The sequence below is a fragment of the Giraffa tippelskirchi genome, chromosome 5, assembly GCF_054371585.1.
Source record: "Giraffa tippelskirchi isolate mGirTip1 chromosome 5, T2T-mGirTip1v1.2.pri, whole genome shotgun sequence".
NCBI classification, from domain to species: domain Eukaryota; kingdom Metazoa; phylum Chordata; class Mammalia; order Artiodactyla; family Giraffidae; genus Giraffa; species Giraffa tippelskirchi.
In genome coordinates, this window is record NC_137279.1 from 35,894,534 (window position 1) to 35,920,587 (window position 26,054).

At 42.2% G+C, this 26,054-nt stretch overlaps 1 protein-coding gene and 1 long non-coding RNA gene across 23 annotated transcripts in view; both read left to right on the top strand.

The window, feature by feature from the left end:
* UBE4B (ubiquitination factor E4B) overlaps positions 1-26,054 on the top strand; it is a 125,952-nt gene that overhangs the window by 16,492 nt on the left and 83,406 nt on the right. For 11 of the 22 annotated variants that reach the window (XR_014053410.1, XR_014053408.1, XR_014053406.1 and 8 more), the window contains exon 2: positions 23,535-23,721. The exons of 2 other annotated variants lie outside the window; for them this stretch is intronic. Coding sequence is in view for 8 of the 20 variants with exons in the window: in XM_081489364.1 (XP_081345490.1) it covers positions 23,535-23,721 (187 nt within the window). In the remaining 12 variants the exon portion in view is untranslated. Of the gene's footprint in view, positions 1-9,516; positions 9,669-19,135; positions 21,990-23,534; positions 23,722-26,054 lie in introns of those variants that run through there. 9 more of the 22 variants (XR_014053412.1, XR_014053411.1, XR_014053409.1 and 6 more) reach the window with 2 other exon arrangements.
* Positions 18,026-20,160, top strand: LOC145505963 (uncharacterized). The gene is made up of 2 exons (XR_014053413.1): positions 18,026-18,084; positions 18,922-20,160. It is a non-coding gene; the product is annotated as an uncharacterized LOC145505963 (long non-coding RNA).

Here is a 26,054-nt window from a genome sequence, read left to right on the forward strand (position 1 = left end):
GGATGCTCAGTTTTAACCACTGAATCAGCAGGAAAGTCCCCCCTTTTAAAAATAATAATAATAATTTAAAAATTTTTGAGAAAAGATGAAGGAAAAATTTTAAATATTGAAAAACAAAACCAAAATCCTTTTTCCTTACTGTATATAGACCTGCCAGAGGAATTTGCACTTTGATTTCAGCAATAAATACTTTGTGGTTCAGTTAAAAAATATTAACATACACGGAGAAAAAAATGGATAGCCCATGGATGGAGGAGCCTGGAAGGCTATAGTCCACAGGGTTGCAAAGAGTTGGACACGACTGAGTGACTTCACTTTTGAGCTTTGAACATTAGTTATGTAGGGTAGATATTTAGAGTGTCGTTTATGGTATTTTTTGTCTTAGGATGAAAAGCATATATACACTTGTGTTTGGTGAATGCTAGTTAATTAGCTTTCTACTTTTATGTTAACCTTTTAGTGATGATAAATATAGACCAGGAATCATTTCTGTGGAGTTTCATGAAAGAGGTGCCTAGTTTTTTTGTTTTCCTTCAAGACCAGCTTGGGATAGATGGGTTGTTCATCTCCTAGGGCTTTTGTTTGTTCTTTTTTGCTTTGTATAAATGTCCTCATACTCAAATAGTTTGGTGATTTCTGGTCTAGGGAAATAAGGCTAAAGCAGTCTTTTGCCTTGAGATGTTATGATTAGAATGGCTTGTGATTGGGAGAATTTTAGTGAAGGCCAAGTAGAAACTATGCTTGTGAAAGCATCCCATTGGACACCTCTTCATCTTTTTTGATGTTCATGTGGACAGGTAACAAAGCACATTCACCCACACTGATTATGTGAAATTGTCACTATTTCTGGTTTTGAAAGGGACTGATGGCATTTGAGATGATGCTTAACCTGTAGGAGGAACTTAAATATGAAAGATTCCTGTTAGGGAGGGAACCTTTATTCACACCAAGAATAAGATGTGCGTGGCATGAAGTGGCCCAAAGTCAGTATTTTCTCGCTCTGCAAGAGCCCACTTTTCTCTAACCCTGTTATATAGATCTGCTAGAATATGGGCTTTGGAGTGTTCAGAGTTGGTATGAATGTAGAATTTAGAGATTAGAGAAAACAAGCTAACCCTGTTCTGGAAGAATTTACAGTTTTGTTTCAGCAATAATTATTTTGCAAGTCAATTTAAAAAACTCTTTCCACGTGGCTGGGCTGCAGAAAATTCTTTAAAATGTTTAATATTGCCAGTTTCACTTGGCCTTTTTTCAGTGATTAGAAACCATTCTGTGGAAGGGCATCAGGAGTAGCTACAATTTGGTTGCCAGATTCTTCTATTTAACCAAGTGGGATTAAAGATGAGAATGGGGAGCATAGCATCTCTATTATTTGGGGTGTTTTTGGAACCATTTTATGAAGACATAAAATTGCAGCTATAGGAATCATTTAAAAAAAATTAGATCCAGAACTTCCATGGTGGTCCAGTGGTTAAGAATCTGGCTGCTAGTGCAGAGGACATGAGTTCAATACCTGGTCGGGGAAGAGCCCACATTCCTCAGTGCAACAAAGCCCATACCCCTCAACTACTGAAGCACGTGTGCCTCAAGCCTGTGCTCCACAAGAGAAGCTGCTGCAATGAGAAGCCCGTGCACTGCAATGAAGAGTAGCCCCCGCTCATGGCAGCTAGAGGAAGCCCGAGTGCAGCAACGAAGACCCAGCGCAGCAAGATAAATAAATAAAAATTCAAAAATAAATATAAAGGCAGTACAGAAATATAATTAACAAAAGTCAGATCCAGTGAAAACAATCTCACTCTCAGGAAGTGTCTCTACTATATAATGTTAGGCTCTTGTTTCTAGTGGTGTCTCCTAATTTCATAATCAGTTAACAGACCTGGTGCTTTTCACAGATCTGATGTAGCTGTGATATTTATTCATACTGTTTGGGTGAAACAGAGCCCTATGCCAAAGGAAAAGTGTTTGAGCCTAAAAAGAAGATGGACAGAGCAAAAGGATGGCAAAAACTTGGGAGACTGACGTTCGGAAAAAAAAAAAAATAACAACTATTTACTGTGTGTCGGGGGCATTTCATTTGTTCAACAAGTATTTGCCGAGTGCTCTCTTCTGTAAGCGTTGTTATAGTTGCTGGGGCAGTGGCAGTGAGTACAACAGACCAAGTCCCCGTTCTCTTTGTGTTGTGCTTGGGGGAGATAGACCATACACGGATAGATAGAGACCAATTCAGGTACTATGTTTCATTCCCTTTATCTCTGATGACTGTCCTACAAGATAAATGATGTTTGTTTATTTTTTTTTAATGTGGGCCATTTTAAAGTCATTATTGAATTTGTTACAATATTGCTTGTTGTTTATATTTTGATTTTTTTGGCCTTAAGCCATGTGGGATCTTCACTTCCTGACCAGGGATTGAACCGGCACCCCCTACATTGGCAGGCAAAGTCCCAACCATTGGACCACGGGGGTAGTCCTAGATATGTGATATTTATATCATCAGCTTCTTCTGAGTGGGCAAACCAAGACCCACAGAGGTAATACAGCCAGAGATGGGTACAGCTGGGATTTTGACCTGGAGTTGGCCCCATAAGAGTGCATCCCATAGAAGACCATGAAGACAGGGCCTGGAGCAGGAGTCACTCAGCACGGCGCTCGGTCCCTTGTTTCACTTTCAAGAGGAATGCTTTTTTTTTGTTTAAAAAATCCTCTAATATCAAATGTTTGTTTTACTATTTATTTATTTGGTTGCACTGGGTCTTTAGTTGTGGCATGTGGGATCTAGTTCCCTAACCAGGGATTGAACTTGGGTCCCCTCCATTGGGAACAGGGTTTGCCAGTGGACCACCAGGCAAGCCCCTCTAATATCAAATGTTGATGAAGAGTCTAGAGTAAGTCTTTATCATTATAAGCTAATTATTATTTTAATTTGAAGTAATAATACTAATGTTTTCAGTGTTACAAGGTGACTCAAGAAAGTACCTTTGATAGTTAAGCAGGTTATGAGTTTGATTTGGAACCCTCACCAGCTGGTGGAATGTGCTTAGGCATTCCCAGTGTTCTCTGTACTATTGATCAGTTGCAGGAAGTATTGACATCAGTAATTTTTGGGCTTTGTAAAATTGTTGGGCTTTGTAAAACTCCATGTAGTGAAAAACCATGTATCACTGCCTGGCATTGGAGAATTATTAAGGGTCAAATCTTTGTTTCTCCCTGAGACAGAACAGTTTACAGTCTTGTTTCTAATGACAGTAAAACCATTGCCTTGTCACGAGCCAGACTGTAGAGTTGGAATTGAGGCTAGTTACATAGGTGTCAGTGTCCTGTGGTAAAGCAGCCAAGGTAGTAGAGTTCAAAAGGCAATTAGTTGGAAAATTGTGTATTTTGCCAGTAATTGCTAAAACTTGGCCTCAAGATAAGAGTTTTGTGCTTTATTTTTGAGAGATTTACAACAACCACCTGAACATGGTCATCGTATCCTTTGGAGCAGAAATACAGTAGAGAAAGCAGGCTTTCTTGTAACTTTGAGTAAACATATTTAAAGTTGAGTGGGTAATCTGGAAAGTGAAGCGGAAAGGTTTGGAAAACAGATTGTAGAGGTGACTGTGCGGGTCTACTGTTGTCTCTTTCTATTGTGCTTTGTGTGTCCTGTGGCACTATTCAGCTGATTGGAGGGCTTGGTTCTGTATTTGGAGTATGGGGGTCTGGGCTCTTGAGCTGTTAAATTCATGTGTTAAAACTTACGGTGCACATCACAGAAATGCTACCAGCTGTCTGTTCCTTTCTTCTGCTAACTTCCTTTTATATCTTGCTATTAGAGGAAAGGTGAATGAAAGTCACTTAGTCGTGTCCCAACTCTTTGCGACCCCATGGGACTGTACAGTCCATAGAATTCTCTAGACCAGAATACTGGAGTGGGTAGCCTTTCCCTTCTCCAAAAGGAAGGGTAGAGAACTGCAAATTGTACAATTAAATGTAATTTAGGTTCATTATACTATGAAGCAAAAATAAAAGTAGGAAACAGAAGGTAGAAACAAAATCTTTCTTCAGAATCTCACCATCTGAGGATACCTGTACACATTTTGGTGTACATTCTGTCTTCCACTGGTTTTTTCTAGGTTAGGTTTCCCGCCCCCCTCCCCCAACTAAACCTTCTAATGTGCTTCTTTTTTTTTTGGTCTCCCTAGATCATAGATTTGGGGGAACTTGAAAGGGTTTTAGAAGTTTTTCTAGCTTAGCCTCTTCAGGTAAAATTACTTTTTCCTGATTATAAATTCAGTAGTATAGATTCACTGAATTCTGCATGATTCATTGTCGAAGACCTCCAAAATCAAGAGTAAAGGAAAAAGAAAGAATTACCAGTAATCCTATTATCCAGAGATAACTGTTTTTAAAAAAATAAATATTTGTTTATTTGGCTGCATCGGATCTTAGTTGTAGCATGTAGGCTTCTGGAGTTGCACAGGCGGGCTCTAGAACACAGGCTCAGTAGTGGTGGCACACGGGCTTAGTAGCCCCGTGGCACGTAGAGTCTTCCTGACCAGGGATCCAACCTTTGTACCCTGCACTGGAAGGTGGATTCTTAACCACTGGCCCACCAGGGACGTCCCATCATTGTTAATTTGGGGGTGGGGGAGAGATTGCCTTCCCTGGGCATTCTCTGTGTATATACACTTGACATGTTCTGCTGTTTCTTACCATTTTTGTTTGTTTCTTACCTTTGTGCCTCTGCTCTCTCTGGAGCCCTCCCTCCTGCTCCTGTGGTCCGTGATTCTAGTCCTCAGAAGGTAGATGTGAACTAGATAGGAAAGTTCTGCTCTTGTTACCTAGAGTTATCTGTCCTGTAAACACTGGTACTGATGACTCGAAAGTGCGTATCTCCTGCCTACAGTCTAGACCCAGATCTCCAGCTGCCCCACCCTGGGGGACAGTGAGGGCACACACCCTCTCAGCTTGCTGTACTTCTCTACACAGAGCTCTGCTTTGGGGAGTCACTGGAAGGCTGCTGAAACTTGCTGCAGCTCAGTGCTTAGCAGGAGTTCTGTTGAGAGCACATCACATTTTTATGGGTAGTCGAGAGAAGGATATGCAGCCCAGTCATCCCCTGAGTGATTTTTTATCTTTTTTGAGTCAGGACCCTCTTGACAAATCTTAGGAAAATCAGAGATCCTCATGACTCTCAGGTTTTGAATCCTTGCCCTCAGGACTCTAAAATCTATCCTAAAGCCAACACATACCACAAAGGTGAGGCAAGGCTCTCTTTCCTCACTTGGGCCACTCTAAAATTGCTTTCTCTGAATCATATTTTTGCATTAGCATTTGCCGATACTAAATATGTGATCCATGTTGTCAGTCACATACTGTGTTGATAAAACTACATGTGTAATGTGTGCAAATCTCCCTTCTGGCTTTATCTTATTTTTTCTGTCATCTTGCTTCTATCCTAGTGTCCTTATCTGTTTGATTCTAACTTAATTTAGTTAAGTTGATGTATTTTGTGTGTTATTTTGTTAATCACTTTCAGTCCTAATAACCATAAATAGAACAAATGTCCACTGCCCACAGGGCATTTTTGTTTGGGTATTCTTACAGGCCCCTCATACCCAGTGTGTGTGTGTATGAAAGTCACTCAGTCACGTCTGACTCTTTGCAACCCCAAGGACTGTGCAGTCCGTGGAATTCTCCAGGCCAGAATACTGGAGTGGGTAGCCTTTCCCTTCTCCAGGGGATCTTCCCAACCCAGGGATCGAACCCAGGTCTCCCGAGTTGCAGGCGGATTCTTCACCAGCTGAGCCACAAGGGAAGCTCAGTAGTTAGATTATAACTCCTCTCTCTTCTTCTTGAAAACTCTTTCCTCTGTATTCTCAGTTTATGAATTTACCGTCCACTTAGGTATCCTGGCCTGAAATATAGACTCTCCACCCTTCTCACATCTCAATTCCCAAATAATGACCAAGTTCTGTTGATTGTACACATTAAATATCCCTGTAGCTGTCCCTCCCCATGTCCCCCTTGCCTACATTTGCTTTGTCCCACCTCAGCCCATTCTCCACATGGTAACTAGAGTGATATATTTAATTTTTTTATTATTTACTTATTCGACTGTGCATGGTCTTAGTTGCTGCACATGGGATTTTTAGTTGCAGCACGTGGGATTTTTAGTTGCAGCATGTAGGGTCTAGTTCCCCAACCAGGGATTGAACCCCGGGCCCCTGCATTGGATGCATAGAGTCTTAGCCACTGGACCATCAGGGAAGTCCCCTGGAGTGATGTGTTTTAAAAGATCAATCTGACCCAGTCACCCAGTCAAAATGTCTTTTTTGCCTTCATGGAAAAGTTCAGTCTTAGGATGGTATTTGGAGCTCGCCATGGGCTTGCCCCAGCCTGTCTTTCCTGCCTTGTATCTTGCTGTGGCTGTGCACACTCATCTTTATCAGACATCTCAGAATTCCCCTAAACACCGGGTGTTCTTACAAAACCTCCCCACCTTTGGCGATGCCTCTCTGTCCCTTTGCCTGCTGAGTCCTTCCTGTCCTGAGGAAAAAACTGTCATCAGGTCACTTGCACAGCATGTTTGTAGGTTGTAGAATTTGTGTGTTGCTTTATTTTCTTTCTTTTTTAAAAAAATTTATTTGTTTATTATTTTTAGTTGCACTGGGTCTTGGTTGCTGTCCGTGGGCTTTCACTAGTTGCTGTGAGCAGGGGCTACTTTCTGGTTGCGGTGTGTGGGCTTCCCAGCGCGGTGACCTCTCTTTGCGGAGCAGGGCTCTAGACACTCTCGGGCTCAAAAGTTGTGGCTCATGGGCTTAGCTGCTTCGTGCCATGTGGGATCTTCCCAGACCAGGGATTGAATGCCTGTTCCCTGCATTGGCAGGTGGGTTCTTATCAACCACACCACCAGGGAAGTCTGCTTGATTTTCAGTTACTCGTTTGGGCTGATTCAGAAATGACGTTACTGTGGTTGGTGAAAGTGACTTTGAGTTCTGAAAACCTAATGATGAAAAAAGCCAGATGATAGTCTGTGTGTGAATTACTGATTGTGTCTCTGGGGAATTGAGATTTATAAACATGCACACGATAAGGAATAGACAGCTTATGTAGGTTAAGCAAAAGATGGGGTTTATTTTAAGGATACAGGGCTCCTCCTTCTGAAGGCAGGAGCAGAGAGGTAGCTCATCATGGGAAGGAACTGGGACCGGAGCCCGAATGCTGCTGGGACTTCCTGGGTGTGTGCTTCCTTATAATTGCCCGTTGTACACACCATGCCTTACCTTGCCTCTGTCTTGCTGCCACACACTCGGGCAACGCTGGCTGTTCCAACTTCATGCCTGACACGTGCAGCTGAACACGTCTGGAGAAAACCAACCCAGGCTGATCGGTCTAATTTTTCTCTCAAGTTTTTATTCTGAAAATGTTCAGATCTGCAGAAAGATTGACCTAGTCACCTGGATTCATCATTTTGTTGGTGTTGCCTTTTTCTGTATTCACTTCTGAGTGTGTGTGTGTATATGTGTACATGTAAACATATATACATAAACAGACATATTGGTTTTGACTGAACTATTTGAAAGTATGGAAAACCATAAAGCAGAAGAGAGAGGAAGGAGGTGGTGAGGGAAGGCCTCAGTGAGAAGGTAGCATGTGAGCAAAGACGAGAGGAGAAGATGCTGGGCAGTCGTCTTGGAGAAGTGTGCACAGGAGAAAGAGGCAGCAGTACAGAAGTGACCCCTAACCCCTGGACAGGGTGTGGGCTGAAGACAGAAGAGCCTCTGCATCACTAAGCTTGTTACTGTCAAAATATTCGCAATATTCCCTGCCCCTTCCTGATCCAAGGTTATGTTTCTCAGCCCCATTGGCTATAGGCATGGCCATGTGACTTGCTTTGGCCAATGAGGTGTGAGCAGAAATGAACAGGTCACTTCTGGCCTCTCCCTCTGCCTTGTCAAGTGGGAGTGTTCCCTGCAGAGGTACTCTGTCATCCTGGGTCCTTGGAGTAAGGACAGTTTGGAGCAGAGCAGCACTTCCACCTGAATGTTTTCAGACTTTATAGACATAGCAGAAAATAATAATAGTTTCCTTCTCTTCATCAGAAATTGTGTGAAAGGAGAAGAAAGATGGGAAAAAATAGAGATTTTTATGTATCACTGCCATTTTCATTTATATGTAACTTGCACTAGTATCTATTACAATGTAAGTACACCCAATGGGGTCGTAGTGTATGCCCTTTTGCAGCCTGCTTTTTCACCTCCTAAAAAATACTGTGGTCAAATATATGTAACATAGAAATATACCTTCTTTTAAGAGTGGGACATATTGAAGTGAATGTTTTCTTTTAAAGATACAGCGTGACTAAGCTCCGTATGTATGTATGTACATATTATATATGTGTGTACGTATTATATATGTCTGTATGTATGTGTACCCTCCGTATGACGTGATAACGGATGTCCCAGACTGAGTTGAAGTCCCCTCGTTTGTGTCCTTTCTACCCTCATTGTGTCTTGTGCAGACCTTATTTTGCTGTGTCATAATTGTTGATTTTCTTCTATGTCTTTCCCCAATGGATCTGGAAATCCTTGAGGGTAGAGCTTATGACTCCATTTAGTGCCTGCTGCAGTGGTTGGTGCAAAGTACGCACTTAATAAACCAGCAAAGGACTGAATTTGGGGGACAAGATAATGTTCCCAAAGTATCATTTTTTTTCATTTTATTTATTGATACTCTATATACTTTAATTGTTCTTCTCTGGTGGCTCAGATGGTAAAGCATCTGCCTGCAATGTGGGAGACCCGGGTTCGATCCCTGGGTTGGGAAGATCCCCTGGAGAGGGAGATGGCAACCCACTCCAGTACCCTTGCCTGGAAAATCCCATGGACAGAGGAGCCTGGTAGGCTACTGTCCATGGGGTCGCAAAGAGTCTGACACGACTGAGAAACTTCACTTTCACTATATACTTTAAACCAGAAAGTGGAAATATTTTTAAATTTTATTTTTTGCTGTGCTGTATCTTCATTGCTGTACAGGCTTTTTCTAGTTGTGGCAAGTTGAGGGTACTCTCTAGTTGTGGTGTGCAGGCTTCTCATTGCAATTCCTTCTCTTGTTGCAGAGCACAGGCTCTAGGCACACAGGCTTCAGTAGTTCTTAAACGTGGGCTTAGTTGCCCTGAGGCATGTGTAGTCTTCCCGGACCAGGGATCGAAACCTGTGTCCCCTGCGTTGACAGGTAGATTCCTAGTCACTGGACCACAAGGGAAGTCCAAAATATTCTTTATTTCAAAATATAAACTCATTAAAGAGGGAGTTTATTAATATACTAATATTGTTAGAATATAAATACTGTATCTGTAGTATCAACATCCTATACATAAATGCATTTATTCATAACTAGTCATAGATGGACAGCACAGTATCATCAGGAGTAAGGATGCCTCCATTTGCAAGTCCCTGCAACCTCAGAGGGGATTTTCTTCTCTAAAGATCAATGGGATCTGGAGTTAGACTTACCTGTTCTTTCGTTTTCTAGCTATATGACCTTGAGCAGGTCACGTAACCTCTCTTAGTTCAGTTTTCTCATTTGAAAAATGGGAAAATGAGTGTACCATCTCTTTGGATTTTGAACTAAATTTATATCCATGAAGCCCTTAGAACCAGCATCTGGCGCATCATCAGGGTTTGGTAAGTGTTAATCCTGTTAATATTAATTAGGTTTTTGTCTTAGAGTTTGAACAGCCTCCCAAAGTTAATTGTCAGTGACTAACCCAGAAAACTTTACTGTCTGAGTAATGTATTCACTTCTGTTTTGTAGGAGAGGAGATGATAGGGTGGTATTGAAAAGGAAGGACACATTTAACTGGTGTTCAGTTGAAATTTTTTTTCCAGTTGAATATCTTTGAAGGAGAAATTAAGTCACTTCTATAATGTTAAGATTTAAAAAAGTGTTTTTTCATATTTTCGGCCTCGTGTGACAGTGGTAGATTGAGTTTAATATATCCTTTAAAATAGAGGGGATTTAAATGACAAGACTTTTGGAGCTTTAAGTGAAAATGTTAAAAAACTTGTGAACTTTAGATCACAGAGGTATGGTATTCAGATTTGAATGTATTTATTTTGAGATATATTGTTGGGTTTAGATGTGTACATGTGAAAGTGAAAGTCGCTAAGTTGTGCCCAACTCTTTTTGACCCTGTGGACTATAGCCTGCAAGGCTCCTCTGTCCATGGGATTCTCCAGGCAAGAATACTGGAATGGGTTGCCATTCCCTCCTCCAGGGGATCCTCCCAACCCAGGGATCGAACCCAGGTCTCCTGCATTGCAGGCAGATACTTTACCGTCTGAGCCACCAGGGAAGCCAAAGGAATATGGTGAAATTGTCATAGCATTTTAGAAGTTTTAGACATGACCAGGTATTGAAAAAAAAAAAAACTACAATAATATAATCAAAACAAAAGATATCTCTAGAAGGATGCCATCTGGAAGAATAAATATTTGAAAGCGTTTTTCTTTATGTTGAAATTTAGACTGTAATAATTTAGAAAAGTAAGATGCTTTTGTAGAATGACTGTTTGCTAAATTGAAAACAATGCCTTTTAGACTTAGTTTTCCCCAACACAGATGCTAAAAATAGGAGGAACAATTTGGCCCATCCTGTCTTAGCTTCTGCCTCATGTCACCACTGTGGCCCTTGCTGTTTTGAACAGAGGCTGTTTTGAGTCTATTTTTAGTTAATCAGAACCGAGAGGGTAGGAAATACTGCGTCAGAACAGTTCCAGGGAAACCTCTATTTATTTTACCTTTTTTATCCTTTAAAAACTTTATTATTGTTTTTTTTTTGTTTGTTTTGGCTGTGCCATGTGGCTTGCGTGATCTTAGTTCCTCGACCAGGGATAGAACCCCAGGCATCCTGAAGTGGAACCCTGGCCCTCAGCAGTGAAAGTACTGAGTCCTACCCATTGGCCCACCAAGGAATTCCTGGGAAACCTCTATTTTAATGTTATTTTTGAAATAAGAACTGAAAGAGTCAAGACAAGAAAAACTTGGAATGAACTTTCATGATCAGTATGTTTGGGTTTGAACTGTGGGTTAGGACACAAGTTGAGGAATTGGAAGTTCCTTTTTATGCTTTTGGGTTTTTTCTGTCTATGACATCTAGGAAAACAATTCTTTTTAAGCAAAAGTCCCTTAGAGAGATTATACCAGTCTTGTGTGCTTATATATAAAGTAGAGTAAGCAAAGAGAAAAACGCTTAATATTTTGGTGTGTGGTGCTATTTTTAGTTTGTGTCTCATATGTTCTTCTTGTGATAAAAGTGAGGTCACATCTCTTAATAGATTAATTAGATAGGCTTTCATACCTGTGATTGCTCAAAGCCTTTCTTTAGGAGGGAGTCTCCAGTCCAGATATTCTCAGGGTCCTCAGGTTGCTAAACCAGTTCAGAGCCGCCACCATGGTGGAAGGTGGCCAATCCACTGAAAGGCTTTGTCTCCTACTGAGAGAGTTGCTGTGTGGCTGTTTCTTCGCTCCCCAGCAGGCCTTTAAGATGGGAAGTCAGGACAGGTTCTGCCAATCATTTTCCAGCTCATGTCATGGGTGGACCTGCCCCTTCTCCTTCCTCAACTCCCCCCTCTCCCTTAATAGTCCACAGGCTATTTCGCGAAGCCTTCATTCTTCTTCTTTTTTTTAAACCTGTGTTTGTGGAATGGTACTGGGGAGGGAATGGGGAAGACGGCGCAGTGGAAATCTTTCTTCTTTGGAAAACTTCCTTCAAGCCCTTATTGCAGTGAGTCAGGACATTTGTGCTATGTTTATAACACTGAGGAGAACATCTGAATTTAACATCGCAGGCTGAACTTGGCACCCAGATTTAAAGTGGCTTCGTGATTTTTCTAAAAGCTGTGTGTGTGTGTGCTTTTTCAGAGGCAATATTATTATTCCAATAATAGTAAATTTCATGTGCAATGCATTTTCTAGTTATGTTTCATTCATGCTTTCATTAACTCACCAGATATTTAAAGGGTACCCACTATGTGCCAGGGCCTTCCCAGGTGGCACACTGGCTCAGCAGTTATGACTCCTGGGCTTGGTTGCCCCATAGCATGTGGGATCTCAGTTCCCCAATCAGGGATCAAACCCACATCTCCTGCAATGGAAGGCAGATTCTTAACCACTGGACCACCAGGAAAGTCCCTAAATCACTTTCTTACCGTGTCTTAAAGGCAGCTGCCCTGGGATCTGCAGCCCATGAGCCTTCCCCCTGTGCACTTCCACACTGCTCTTCATCAGGGAGGACTCTTCATTGTCATCGATCGATTCCTCTGTCCCTCCCTCCCTCTAACCTGCCTGCCTGGCAAGACCCCACTTGGGGTTAAATCCAGCTCTCCGCCTGCTTCACCCCACAAAGCTGTTTGTGGCTGGAGACAAAGATACCACCATCTTGAATGGTCTTCTGGGGTTCATTTTGAGTCCACAGTCGCTGGTCTCCAGCAGTCACGAGCTTGCTTAGTGTTGCCTAGCAGTTGACTCTGCGTGCTAAGTGTCTTCAGCCGTGTCCGATTCTTTGTGACCCTGTGGACTGTAGCCCACCAGGCTCCTCTGTCCATGGGATTTTCCAGGCAAGAATACTGTAGTGGGTTGCCATTTATTTCTTCAGTTTGTTCTTTTTGTCTCTTCTAGATGGCTACTTGGTACCTTCTCTCTTTAAACCCCTGACTCCTCTTTCTACACTCTCAGCCGGCGGTGTTATTTCCCTTCCACTGAGAAAAGGAAAAGGAAGGCACTCAGAGGAAGGTGTGTGCGAGCTCCCGCCGTCATGTCTGGTGTTGTCCCTGCTGTCCCGTGTCACCATATTTTCTGTCAGTGTGAGTCAGGCTGTACTCTCTGCTGTCCTTGAAAACACACAAGCAAAAACCTCTCTAGACCCTACTTTGCCTCATCTGCTTCTCCCAACCCCCATTTATCTACTCTTTTTTTTTTTTGGCGGTGCCATGTGGCCTGTGGGATCTTAGTTCCCCAACTAAGGATAGAACCCGTGTCCCCCTGCAGTGGAAACACAGAGTCTTAACCACTGAACCACCAGGGAAGTCCCTATTGACTCTTTCCTTAATAGTAAAAATTCTCGGAAGTCTGTGCTTCCTGTCTCCACGTCCTTGGACCCTCTCCAGTCAGCTTCCATCCCCAGTGTTCCATCAAAATTGTTCTTGATGAGGTGCTCAGCTACCACCTCATTGCCAAATCAGTAATCGCTCTTTCTTGAAATACTAACTGGTTTCTAGGAAGCCAGTCTCAGTTCTCTTGGAGAACTAGCCCTAGTCTCTTGCTGCCATTGTTGCTGGGTTACAGGACTTCATCCTCAGACTTCTTCCTCTCTGTCTATACCCCCTACCTAGTGGTCTTAAACTCTGTCTCATGGTGTTGTATGCCATCTAGAAGCTGACAGCTCTCAAAGTGTCATCCTAACCTGCCCTCTGCCCCACACATCAGATTATATATCTTCATGACAACTCCATCTACCTGCTTAATAATCTTGTGTCTTAAAAGAACTATTTAATCTCTCCCCACTTCCATTCTTCTTACTGTCTTTACTTTGTAAACTGATGTAATAAATTGCTTGGGCCCAAGACTTCAGTGTCATCTTTGCCTCCTCTAGTTTTATCCTCCCCTTCACCCAGATTTAAAATAGCTTTATATTTTTTTCCCCAAAAACCGTATGTGTTCTTTTTCAAAGGTAATAACTTTATTCCATAAACAGTATATACCCCATCATTTCTCCCATCAGTATTGTGTATAATCAGCACCTCCTGTGAGCTTGAACTCTGTTTTCAAAGTATACCCCCTAATTGACCACCCACCATCGTCTTCACAGCTACCCACTCTAGTCCAAGTTATCATCCATCTTCCCATAGATTATTCCAGTAGCCTCCTGAGTAGTCTCTGCCTACTTTCATTCTCCTCTACAGTTTATTCTCCCTAGAAGCCAAAGTAGCAATTTTAAAATGTAGGTCAAATCATGTTCTTTTTCTGATCACAAAATCCCCTGGTGGCTCCCCACAGCCAGTCCTCTTACATTGGCCCTCAAAGCACCCCTCTTACCGCTGACAACCTCATCTCCTGCTGTTCCTCCCCTTGCTCATTCTGCTGTAACCACACTGCCCTTGTTGACCGTGGACTTGGCACGCACAGTCGTACCCCACTTCCCAGAGACCCACATGGCTTGCTTCCTCCCTCCCTTCAGGTATTTTCATGTGTCCCCCTTTATCAGAGAGGCTTCTCAATCCACCTTATGTAAAAATTATGTTGCCCTCTCCCCAGCATGCCTTACTGTCCGTCCTCTGCTTTATTTTTCTCTAATGGTGCTCATAACCACTTGGCATCCTTTTTGTCCATTTGACTGTTGTCCTTTGGACCACCGCTAGAATCTGAGCTCCACAAGAGCAGGGACTGTTCTGTTTATTGGGGTACTTGATGAATGAGGTTGAATGAGGAGTATCTGAAGAGGAGTCAATATCAGAAGTCTGAAACGCTGTCTGGGCTTTGAATATTCAGTGAAACATTCTTGTGTGCGGCTTCAGTACTCCCTTCACTCTGTGTATTTATTTCTCCCTTCATCCTGGGTATAAAGACATGTTATGTGTCAGGTACTTCCCTGGTAGTTCAGATGGTAAAGAATCTGCCTGCAATGCAGAAGACCCAGGTTTGATCCCTGGGTTGAAAAGATCCCCTGGAGAAGGGAATGGCTACCCACTCCAGTATTCTGGCCTGGAGAAGTCCATGGACAGAGGAGCCTGGCAGACTACAGTCCATGAGGTTGCAAAGAGTCAGACACAGCTGAGCAGCTAACTCAGCTGCTATGTTCAATGCAACTCAGTGGCACTATGCTCACCACTGGGGATGCAGTGCGACTAACCACAGGTGCCTGGCAGTAAGCTCACTGCTGGGGATATACTGGTGAACAAGTAGACATGATTTTCTTATGGAGCTTTTGTTCTACTAGGGAAGTTAAGACAGTGAATAAGAAATAAACAAGATATTTATGGACTGTGAATGTTGCTACAAAGATGTGACCAGAATATGAAATGAATGTGATGAGGAGGGCTGTGCTCAATAGGATGGTCAAGGAAGTCCTCCAGGAGGTGACATTTAAGCTGAGAAGGGAAGGAAGAGAAAGAGCCAGGTGGGTCAAGAATTAGGGAAAGTGCTCCTAGACTAAAGGAATTAGCAAGTGGCCAGAGGCAAGACAGTGGAAATGGAAATGGCAACGCACTCCAGTATTCTTGCCTGGAAAATCCCATAGACAGACAAGCCAGGCGGGCTACAGTCCATGAGGTCAGAAAAGAGTCAGACACAGCAACTAAATAACAACATTCAGAGGCAAGGGAGAGCTAAGATGATCTAGGAACTGTCCAAAGGCCAAAGTGGGACACCACGACCCTGGAGGAGAACATGGTAAGGATCTGGGTTTTATTCCAGGTTCAGTATGACTGGTTTATTTCACTCAACATAACATCTTAGGGGCTCATCCATGTTGCAGCATGCATCAGAATTTCTTTCCTTTGAAAAGCTGAATGACCATTTATGTGTACACCACATTTTATTTATCCGTTTATCTGTTGATAACACTTGGGTTGCTTCCACCTTTTGCAAATAATTCTGCTATGAACATGGGTTTGAGTCCCCGCTTTCAGGTCTTTTGGGTATATACCTACAGGTGGAATTACTGGATTATATAGTAATTCGATTTTTAGTTTCTTAAGGAACTGCTGCTCTGTTTTCCATAGTGGCTGCACCATTTTCCATTCCTACCAACAGTGTGCAAGTGTTCCAGTTCCTCTACACCCTTGCTCGCAGTTGTTATTTTATGTTTTTTTGGTTTGATAGTAGCCATCCTAAGGTGAGTGTGAGGTGTTAGCTCGGGGTGGTTTTAATTTGCATTTCAGAAATCTAAAGCTTTGACGGGCTTCCCACGTGCTCCTAGTGGTAAAGAACTCACCTACCAGTGCAGGAGACAGAAGAGACTCGGGTTCAATCTCTGGGTCGAGAAGATTCCCCAGGAGAAGGGAATGACAACCCACTCTAGTACTCTTGCCTGGAGAATCCTTTTGACAGAGGAGCCTGGCAGGCTACAGTCCATAGGGTCACAAAGAGTTGGACACAACTGAAGTGACTTAGCACGCACAAAGTTTTGAAAGTGTTTGTGTGCATGTCCAGTTTCTCAGTCCTGTGTGACTCTTTGCAATCCTGTTAACTGTTGCCCACCAGGCCAGACTGGACCCAGGTGGATCCATTAAGAAGCCTTTGCAGAGGTCCTGGTAAGAGAGGGTGGTGGCCTGGAGAAGGTGGTGGCAGAGGAGCTGAGAGCAGAGGGTGGACTCAGGTGGAAGGAGCAGGACTTGGTCATAAATAGTCAGGGTTGAGGAGATAAAGGGAAGCTAAACACAGACCCTGGCTCTCTGGCTTGCTCACTGGGTTTGTAACAGTTTAGGGCAGGGGTGTTTTCTGGGCCACCTCCCCCATCCACACCAGTGAAGTGTTCTGAGAGAACAACTTTGTTAGTTTCTTGAAGTTTTTCTTTCATTTTATTTTTAAGACAAATATTCTTTTTATTTCTGTTAAACTTGATATACAATTATTGTTGCTAGGCAACCAATTTTTAATATATATATAACTGCAATTTAATTTCATGTTAGCAAGACACAGATGTTGAAAAGATAACTTGGGGTGGATCTAACCACAGTAATAAATAATTTACAGAGAATTCCCTGGTGGGCCATTGTTTAGGACTCCATGCTTTTTATTGCTGAGAGCATGGGTTCGATCCCTGGTCAGGGAACTAAGTTCCTACAAAATGTGTGGTGTGGCCAAAAAATAATAATAATAGTAATTTCTACAATTTTTTTTTTTTACTTTCTTACAGGGGTCATGGGCTTCCCTTGTGGCTCAACTGGTAAAGAATCTGCCTGCAATGCGGGAAATCTAGGTTCGATCCCTGGGTTGGAAAGATCCCCTGGAGAAGGGAAAGGCTACCCACTCCAGTATTCTGCCTGGAGGATTCCGTGGACTGTCCATAGGGTCACTAAGAGTCGGACACGACTGAGTGACTTTCACTTTCACACAGGGATCATATTCATTAAAACCCTAGAGGCTAATTTTGCCTTGACCTTCGCTAGTGCAGAAGTGACTCTTGATTTGTTTCCTTTCATTACGGAAGCAAATTTTGTTTTTTTAAGTTGCCCAAGAGGGAGAAGTTATATTACACCCCTACCAGTTAATGCACTAAGTGAACAGCAAACTGATCCTCTCCTCATTATTTCCTGGGAAATTAATATGGCAGAACATGTCAGAAAAGCACATGACGTGTGCTCAGTAACATCCGATTCTTTGTGACCCCATGGACTGCAGCCTGCCAGGCTCCTCTGTTCATGGGATTTCCCAGGCAAGAATACTGGAGTGGGTTGCCATTTCTTGCTCCAGGGCCTGGTGTAGGATAGGCAACTTGAATTCCTTTTTGTGTTTGGTTTTATTTCAAAGTGCTAACTTTGTAAACTGATGACAGTGGGTTCTGAGGGGGGTGAAAACTCAGTGGGAATGAATATCACTGCTTTTAAAACAGTGGTTAAGCTTTGGTGATTATTAACTTTTCTCAGCTAACGTGAATGAAATTTTCTGCTGACAAGTAACATTAGTTACTGGGCTCTCTGCAGTTCAGACTCCAGTGATCCATCACTGAGTGAGTTTTTCATCACAGAACTGGTGACAACTTCTGCTTCCAGTCCTCATCAGAGGGCTGGTGATGACTTCGGCTTTTCTCCTCCCCCGTCCAGTTCTGGGTGGTAAGCACATGTAGAGACCGGATGCCAACCTATGTTTTACGGAGATAAAGATAAGTGAACAAGAGGCAGCCAGGGAAGCGCAACCATTCTCAAAGGTTTTGGTCTCAGGTCTCCTATACTCTTAGAAAATATTGAGGCTCCCAATGATTTTATGTTTAGGTGGTTTATATCCATCAATATTTTACCATATTAGTTTGGTAAGAGTACCTGGAGGAGAGAAAGGCTACCCATTCCAGTATTCTGGCCTGGAGAAATCCATAGACTGTGTAGTTCATGGAGTCACAAAGAGTCAGACATAACTGAGCGACTTTCATTTCACTTCACAGAAGTGAAAACTGAGAAATTTAGAAAAATATTTATTAATTCTTTAAAAAATAATAAAAGCCATTATATATCAGCAGCAGAAAATGAAGAAGAACTAAAGAGCCTCTTGTTAAAGGTGCAAGAGGAGAGTGAAAAAGCTGACTTAAAACTCAGCATTCAAAACACTAAGATTATGGCATCCGGTCCTATTGCTTCATGGCAAATAGAAGGGGAAAAAGTGGAAGCAGTGACAGACTTTATTTTCTAGGGCTGCAAAACCACTGTGGACAGTGATTGCAGCCATGAAATTAAAAGGAAAGCTTGTTTTCCTTGGAAGGAAAGTTTGACAAACCTAGATAGCATGTTAAAAAGCAGAGACATCACTTGCCGACAAAGATTCGTATGGTCAAAGCTATGGTTTTTTTCCAGTAGTCATGTATAGATGTGAGAGTTGGATCATAAAGAAGGCTGAGTGCTGAAGAACTGATGCTTTCAAATTGTTGGCTGGAGAAGAATTGAGAGTCCCTTGGACAGCAAGGAAATAAACCAGTTGATCCTAAAGGAAGTCAACGCTGAAAATTCAATGGAATGACTGATGCTGAAGTTGAAGCTCCAGTACTTTGGCCACCTGATCGGAAGAGCCAACTCATTGGAAAAGACCCTGATGCTGGGAAAGACTGAAGGCAAAAGGAGAAGAGGGCAGCAGAGCTTGAGATGGTTAGATAGCATTACTGACTCAATGGACATGAATTTGAGCAAACTCCAGGAGATGGTGAAGGACAGGGAAGCCTGGCATGTTGCAGTCCATGGGGTCACAAAGAATTGGACATGACTTGGTGACTGAACAAACAACAACAGTGTTAATATCAATAACATGTTTTTAATGAAAATAACTGACTTCTTGCTTTTGCATTCCAGTCCCTTATGATGAAAAGGACATCTTTTTTTTGGTGTTAGTTCTAGAAGATCTTGTCGGTCATCATAAAACCGTTCAACTTCAGCTTCTTTGGCATTAGTGGTTGGGGCATAGACTTGAATTACTGTGATATTGAATGGTTTGCCTTGGAAACGAACCGATATCATTCTGTCATTTTTGAGATTACACCCAAATACTACATTTTGGACTCTTGTTGACTATGAGGGTTACTCCATTTCTTCTAAGGGATTCTTGCCCACAGTAGTAGGTATAATGGTCATCTGAATTAAATTCGCCCAATCCAGTCCATTTTTGTTCACCGATTCCTAAAATGTTGATGTTCACTCTTGCCATCTCCTGTTTGACCACTTCCGATTGACCTTGATTCATGGACCTAACATTCCAGGTTCCTATGCAGTATGGTTCTTTATAGCACCAGACTTTACTTCCATCACCAGTCACATCCACAACTGGGCATTGTTTTTGCTTTGGCTCAGTCTCTTCATTCTTTCTGGAGTTATTTCTCCACTCTTCTTCAGTAGCATATTGGGTACCTACTGACCTGGGGAGTTCATCTCTCAGTGTCATATCTTTTTGCCTTTTCATACTGTTCATGGGGTTCTCAAGGCAACAATACTGAAGTGGTTTTCCATTCCCTTCTCCAGTGGACCACGTTTTGTCAGAACTCTCCACCATGACCTGTCCATCTTGGGTGGCCCTACACGGCATGGCTCATAGTTTCATTGAGTTAGACAAGGCTGTGGTGCATGTGATCAGTTTGGTTAGTTTTCTGTGATTGTTGTTTCATTCATATGTGGCTCAGATCATGAACTCCTTATTGCAAAATTCAGACTTAAATTGAAGAAAGTAGGGAAGACCACTGGACCATTCGGATATGCCTAAATCAAATCACTTATGATTATACAGTGGAAGTGACAGATAGATTCACGGGATTAGATCTGATTAGAGTGCCTGAAGAACTATGGGCAGAGGTTTGTGACATTGTACAGGAAACAGTGATCAAGACCATCCCCAAGAAAAACAAATGCAAAAAGGCAAAATGGTCGTCTGAGGAGGCCTTACAGATAGCTGAGAAAAGAAGAGAGGCTAAAGGCAAAAGAGAAAAGAATAGCAAGGAGAGATAAGAAAGTCTTCCTCAGTGATCAGTGCAAAGAAATAGAGGAAAACAATAGAATGGGAAAGACTAGAGATCTCTTCAAGAAAATTAGAGATACCAAGGGAATATTTCATGCAAAGATGGTCACAATAAAGGACAGAAACGGTATGGACCTAATAGAAGCAGAAGATATTATGAAAGAGTGGCAAGAATACACAGAAGAACTGTACAAAAGAGATCTTAATGACCCAGATAACCACAATGGTGTGATCACTCACCTAGCCCAGACATCCTGGAGTGCGAAGTCAAGTGGGCTTTGGGAAGTATCACTACGAACAAAGGAGTGGAGGTGATGGAATTCCAGCTGAGCTATTTCAAGTCCTAAAAGATGATGCTGTGAAAGTGCTACACTCAATATGCCAGCAAATTTGGAAAACTCAGCAGTGGCCTCAGGATTGGAAAAGGTCAGTTTTCATTCCAGTCCCAAAGAAAGGCAATGCCAAAGAATGTTCAAACTACCACATAATTGCACTTATTTTACATGCTATCAAAGTTGTAAATTACATGCTCAAAATTCTCCAAGCTTATCTTTAACAGTGCATGAACTGAGAACTTCCAGATGTTCAAGCTGGATTTAGAAAAGGCACAGAGGAATCAGAGATCAAATTGCCAGCATCCATTGGATCATCAAAGAAGCAAGAGAGTTCCAGAAAAACATCTGCTTCTGCTTCTGCTTTATTGACTACACCAAAGCCTTTGACAGTGTGGTTCACCACAAATCATGGACAATTCTTCAGGAGATGTGAATACCAGACCACCTTACCTGCCTCCTGAGAAATCTGTATGCAAGTCAAGAAGCAACAGTTAAAACTGGACATGGAACAACAGACTGATTCCAAATTGGGAAAGGAGTTCGTCAAGGCTGTATATTGTCACCCTGCTTATTGAACTTATATGCAGAGTACATCTTGAGAAATGCTGGGCTGGATGAAGCACAAGCTGAAATCAAGATTGCTGGGAGAAATATCAATAGCCTCAGATATGCAAATGACACCACCCTTATGGCAGAAAGTGAAGAAGAACTAAAGGGCCTCTTGATGAAGGTGAAAGAGGAAAGTGAAAAAGCTGGCTTAAAACTCATCATACAAAAACTAAGATCATGGCATCCGGTCCCATCACTTCATGGCACATAGATGGGGAAACAGCGGAAACAGGACTTTATTTTCTTGGGCTCCCAAATCATTGCAGACAGTGACCACAGCCATGATATTAAAAGACGGTTGTTCCTTGGAAGAAAAGCTATGACATACCTTGACAGTGTATTAAAAAGCAGAGGCATTACTTTGCTGACAAAAGTCTGCCTAGTCAAAGCTATGGTTTTTCCAATAGTCACGTATGGGTGTGAGAGTTGGACCATAAAGAAAGCTGAGCATGGAAGAATTGATGCTTTTGAACTGTGGGGTTGGAGAAGACTCTTGAGAGTCCTTGAACACCAAGGAGATCCAACCAGTCCATCCTAATGGAAATCAGTCCTGAGTACCCATCGGAAGGACATGCTGAAGCTGAAGCTCCAATACTTGGCTACCTGATGCAAAGAACTGATGCAGTGGAGAAGACTGTGATGCTGGGAAAGATTGAAGGCAGGAGGAGAAGGGGACGACAGAGGATGAGATGGTTGGATGGCATCACTGACCTGATGAAGATGAGTTTAAGCAAACTGGGAGTTGGTGAAGGACAGGGAAGCCTGGCATGCTGCAGTCCATGGGGTCACAAAGAGAGACGACTGAGCAACTGAACTGAACTGTACGAAAATAACTACATTTTCCAGAACAAATTCAGTGAGTGACATTGTTTTTACTTTCGCAGTTCTTTTCTATGTCTAATTTAATGGAAGACAGCTGGAATCTTGTTAACTTTTTTATTTAATTTGCGGCAGCACCACTTGTCATGTAGCCTCTGGAAAACTCCACTTGACACGGGAGTATGAGAGTGAAAAAGGCAAATGTCTTAATGTTTGGCTTCACAGACCCTCTGAAAGTGTTTTCGAGACCCCTAGATATGGCCAGCTTTAGTGATAGGAGCACAGACACTAAAGCTAGATTTTAGTGAGTTCAAATGGCAGCTCTGCCACTCACCCGTAGGCAAGACATCTAACCTGTCTGTGCCTCAGTTTGCTCATATACAAAATGTACAGTGGGTTATTATGAGGATTAAATAAGTAAGGTGTAAAGTACTTAGAACATTACTAGAAGCATCAGTTTTTATTTAAATAAATAAGCCCTGTTAATAATTCTTTCCATCAAGGAATTTAATCTAGTTAAGGAGATAGTTGAAAAACCAAACAACTTCAGGATTTTGTATGAATTCCTTGATAGATATATTTATAGGAGGGGCTTCTTAACTTTGGGGCCAAGACTCAGGACTTTCCTATTGTCTGAACAATAGAAGATGCAGATTTCCACCACTGTTAGAATGAGTGATAAATTCTTAATTCAGACAGTGCTATCCCCATTAATGTTTGCTGTAATTTAACTTTTTTATCTTCCTTATTCGAAATGGAAAGAGTGTGAGCAGCCTAATTGGTTTGCTTCTCTGATGCCCACTTAGAGCCAGAAACTTTATCGTAATTGTTACATATGCCCACTGCCTGGGAGGGCAGGTGCTCAGAGTTCATTGCCTGGTTATGAATTAATGACAGTCAAAATGTGGGAGAAACATTTGTGTGATCCACTGGGCTTCTGTGGTACATATTTGTAATCACTTGATAACTCTGGGATATAATTGTAAGGAGAAAATTATAGATAATATTTTTATTGAAAGTTAAACCTAATCATTTTGTTATTAAAAATGAGAGTAAAATCTCTTAATGTAACTTTTGTTATTTTCTCATTGTTTTAGGGAGTTATATTGGATATTTATTTTATTTTTAAACTTTAAACTTTTTATTTTGCATTGGGATATGGCCAGTTAACAATGTTGTGGTAGTTTCAGATGAACAGCTAAGGAACTCAGCCAGACATAGTGTATATTTGTTTTAAATTTTGCCTTTTTAAAATGACCAAGTCTGTGGATTTTATTACAATAACAAGGAGCTTTAATGTGTTGAAAAGTGTAGTGTGCTTATTGTAAATTCACAGTGTCACTCAAGAAGGTTTGATAAACAGGTGGTAAAAAGATTAAGATGCAATTTTTAAAAAGTTAGTTGGTAACTTATAAAAATACTGCTGAACAGTTATTGTTTGTCTCAAATGAGTCCTTTTTTCTCAAGGCATGTTTAGTTTTTAATGCTCAGGTATGGTTATTGATAGCATTAGTATTGTTATTGTCAAGCAGGGTTGTATTTCTGCTGTTTTTCACAGAATGCTCTTTCCCCCTCATTGTAGATCCGACGGAGGCGCCTTGCACGACTTGCTGGTGGACAGACCTCCCAGCCTACCACCCCTCTCACTTCTCCCCAGAGGGAGAACCCCCCCGGGCCTCCTATAGCAGCATCAGCTCCAGGCCCCTCCCAGAGCCTTGGTCTCAACGTCCACAACATGACCCCCGCTACCTCCCCCATTGGTGCATCAGGTAAGCCTCACCTTCATACCTGGGAGCTTTCTGTTACAGTTTCAGTTGTGACATTTCCACGGCAGGATAAAATAAACAGCAACTTTTTAAAATGCTGCAAGCAGTGGTTTAAAGATTAAGGTCATTACAGTGTGTTTTGTTAATGTCTGTTCATTTTGATATTTTGATAGTGATGTGTTGAAGCTGACTGTTTTCTATAACTTTCATGCTTTTTTTCAGACAAAGCCAGGTCTTTGTCTCTGATGGCAAGGAGCTTAAGACTAAATTTGGTTCTGCAGATTTTATGACTTTGGTTGATGCTTTTTTTTTTTTTAAGGTAAAATATTCTGCAAATGCAAGATTGAAATAATGGTCAAAATAATGCCTCTGATTATGGATTTCATTGTCTTCATTCTATATTGTCATAGAACCTTTTCTCTAAATTTTCAGGGTATGTAAAGTTCACCTGGGGAATTCCCTGCTAGTCCAATGCTTAGAAGTCTGTGCTCTCACTGCTGAGGGCCCAGGTTAAGTACCTGGTCAGGGAACTAAGATCCCATAAGCCTTGGAATATGGCCAAAAAGAAAATAGAATAAAAGTTTGAACTCTTAACTACAGAAGTATTAATATGAATGAGCCATAATAAGTTCACCTGATATGATGTCTTATAATTGTCTCATTGACAGTTCAACTGTCGTGGAAGTTAATGTCTTTATAACTGGTGAGCTCATGGTTGATATCCATGGTTGTCTTTGTTGGGAAATGTATGTTTTAAGATATCTGTCTTTTCCCTAAGTGAACTTTTCTATCAAATGTACTAATTATTGACTTTATAATTACTATAATAGTTAAGATTCTAAGTAGGAAACAGCAGGTGCTGAGAAACCTGCATTGATCATCGTATCATCTAATAGTGTAGTATCTGATTGTCAGCTCTGCTCTTGTTTAATGCACTGTCACCTCTGAACAATCCATCTTCACAATCTAGGATAACTTGTCGATTAGAAGTTATCTGCGGAGTTTCTGTTACTACAACTCTCGTTAGGCATCACTGTAGGCCCCTCCTCAGGCAAATACACATGCTTCTACGAATCTGCTAATCATTAAATGAGAGAGGCCCAGGCCAAAACATGTTAGTAATAAACGATGCCTGTGTCTGAAATGTTTCCTGGTTACACTGCTTGGAGAAGCTGTGGTGATCTAGGAGAAAGGTTCAGGATTCCAATTGTGTTTTCTCCTTTTTCTGCCTTTTCCTATGGTGCCACCAGCAGTGCTGCTTGTCTTACTATGATCAGACCCCACCTGGGATGCTGGAAAGTGTCCAGGGAAGAGCTCGTGGGATGGGGAGGGACTTAAAAACTTCACTGCATCAGCAAAGTGTCCTGGGGACTTGGAACCCTGCCTGCTCTCGGCAGGCTCCTACCGCTCCTCGCTGCAGCGGGTCGTCTCTTTGGGACCTCCAGGATTCATCTCGGCATGCCCCTTATGCCCACTCATGTCAGCTACCCCTGTCCTCATGCCTTATCTCCCAGTCTCTAATCCTTACTTACATGGTTTGTCACATGTAACTTTCCTTCCTCACTTCCCTAGATTCTGAAAGCGTTGTGCCCAGTCACCAGCAAAATCATGCTCTGTCAGCGTCCCTTCCCCTTAGTGCTCTCACTGGATCTGACCTCTCTCCGTTGCTTTCTCATTTCTTCTTCTAGACCATTCTTCCTCCACCCTGAAAACACATTGGTTTGAATCTTGTGTCACCTGACAGTATTCTCCACTCCCCTCCCTTGTTGAGGCTTATATTCTAAAACCCACTCACCCACAGGACTCTTTATGTCCACTATTTGTCTGTCCAGCACTGTTTCTGTCTTAATTTCTGATGATTTCAGTAGCCGTGTGGATGATCCTTCCAGAACTCTGACCTCTGTTTCTTGAGCTCCTCGCCTTCAGCGACCTTTTCTTCCCCCTGAGTCCAGCCACTCATTGCCATGGTTAGAGTCCAGATTTTTCAGTCTCAGTGACTTTCTGACCACCACCTTCAGCTTTTTAGCCCACCCCTCTGTGCCCAAATCCTCAGTGTCCCCTCAGGGCTACAGTCCATTGACCCATCACCTTTTTACTTTCTTCATGTCTCCCCCTCCTCATGTCCTTACTTCCCTCCTCATCGTGTGGAAATTTCATGGTCAGTCACTACTGTCACTCCTTCTCTGGCCTCTCTCTCACTCTGTCGTCCTCCCTTAAAGTATGATCCTTGTCTTAAGTCCCGTTCCCCTCCTGTTCTTGGTCTCTTGCTGTGGATTAAAGCTAGAGAAAAACCATACTAGCAGTCTCATTTCAGAGCCATCATCACAAACTCAAGT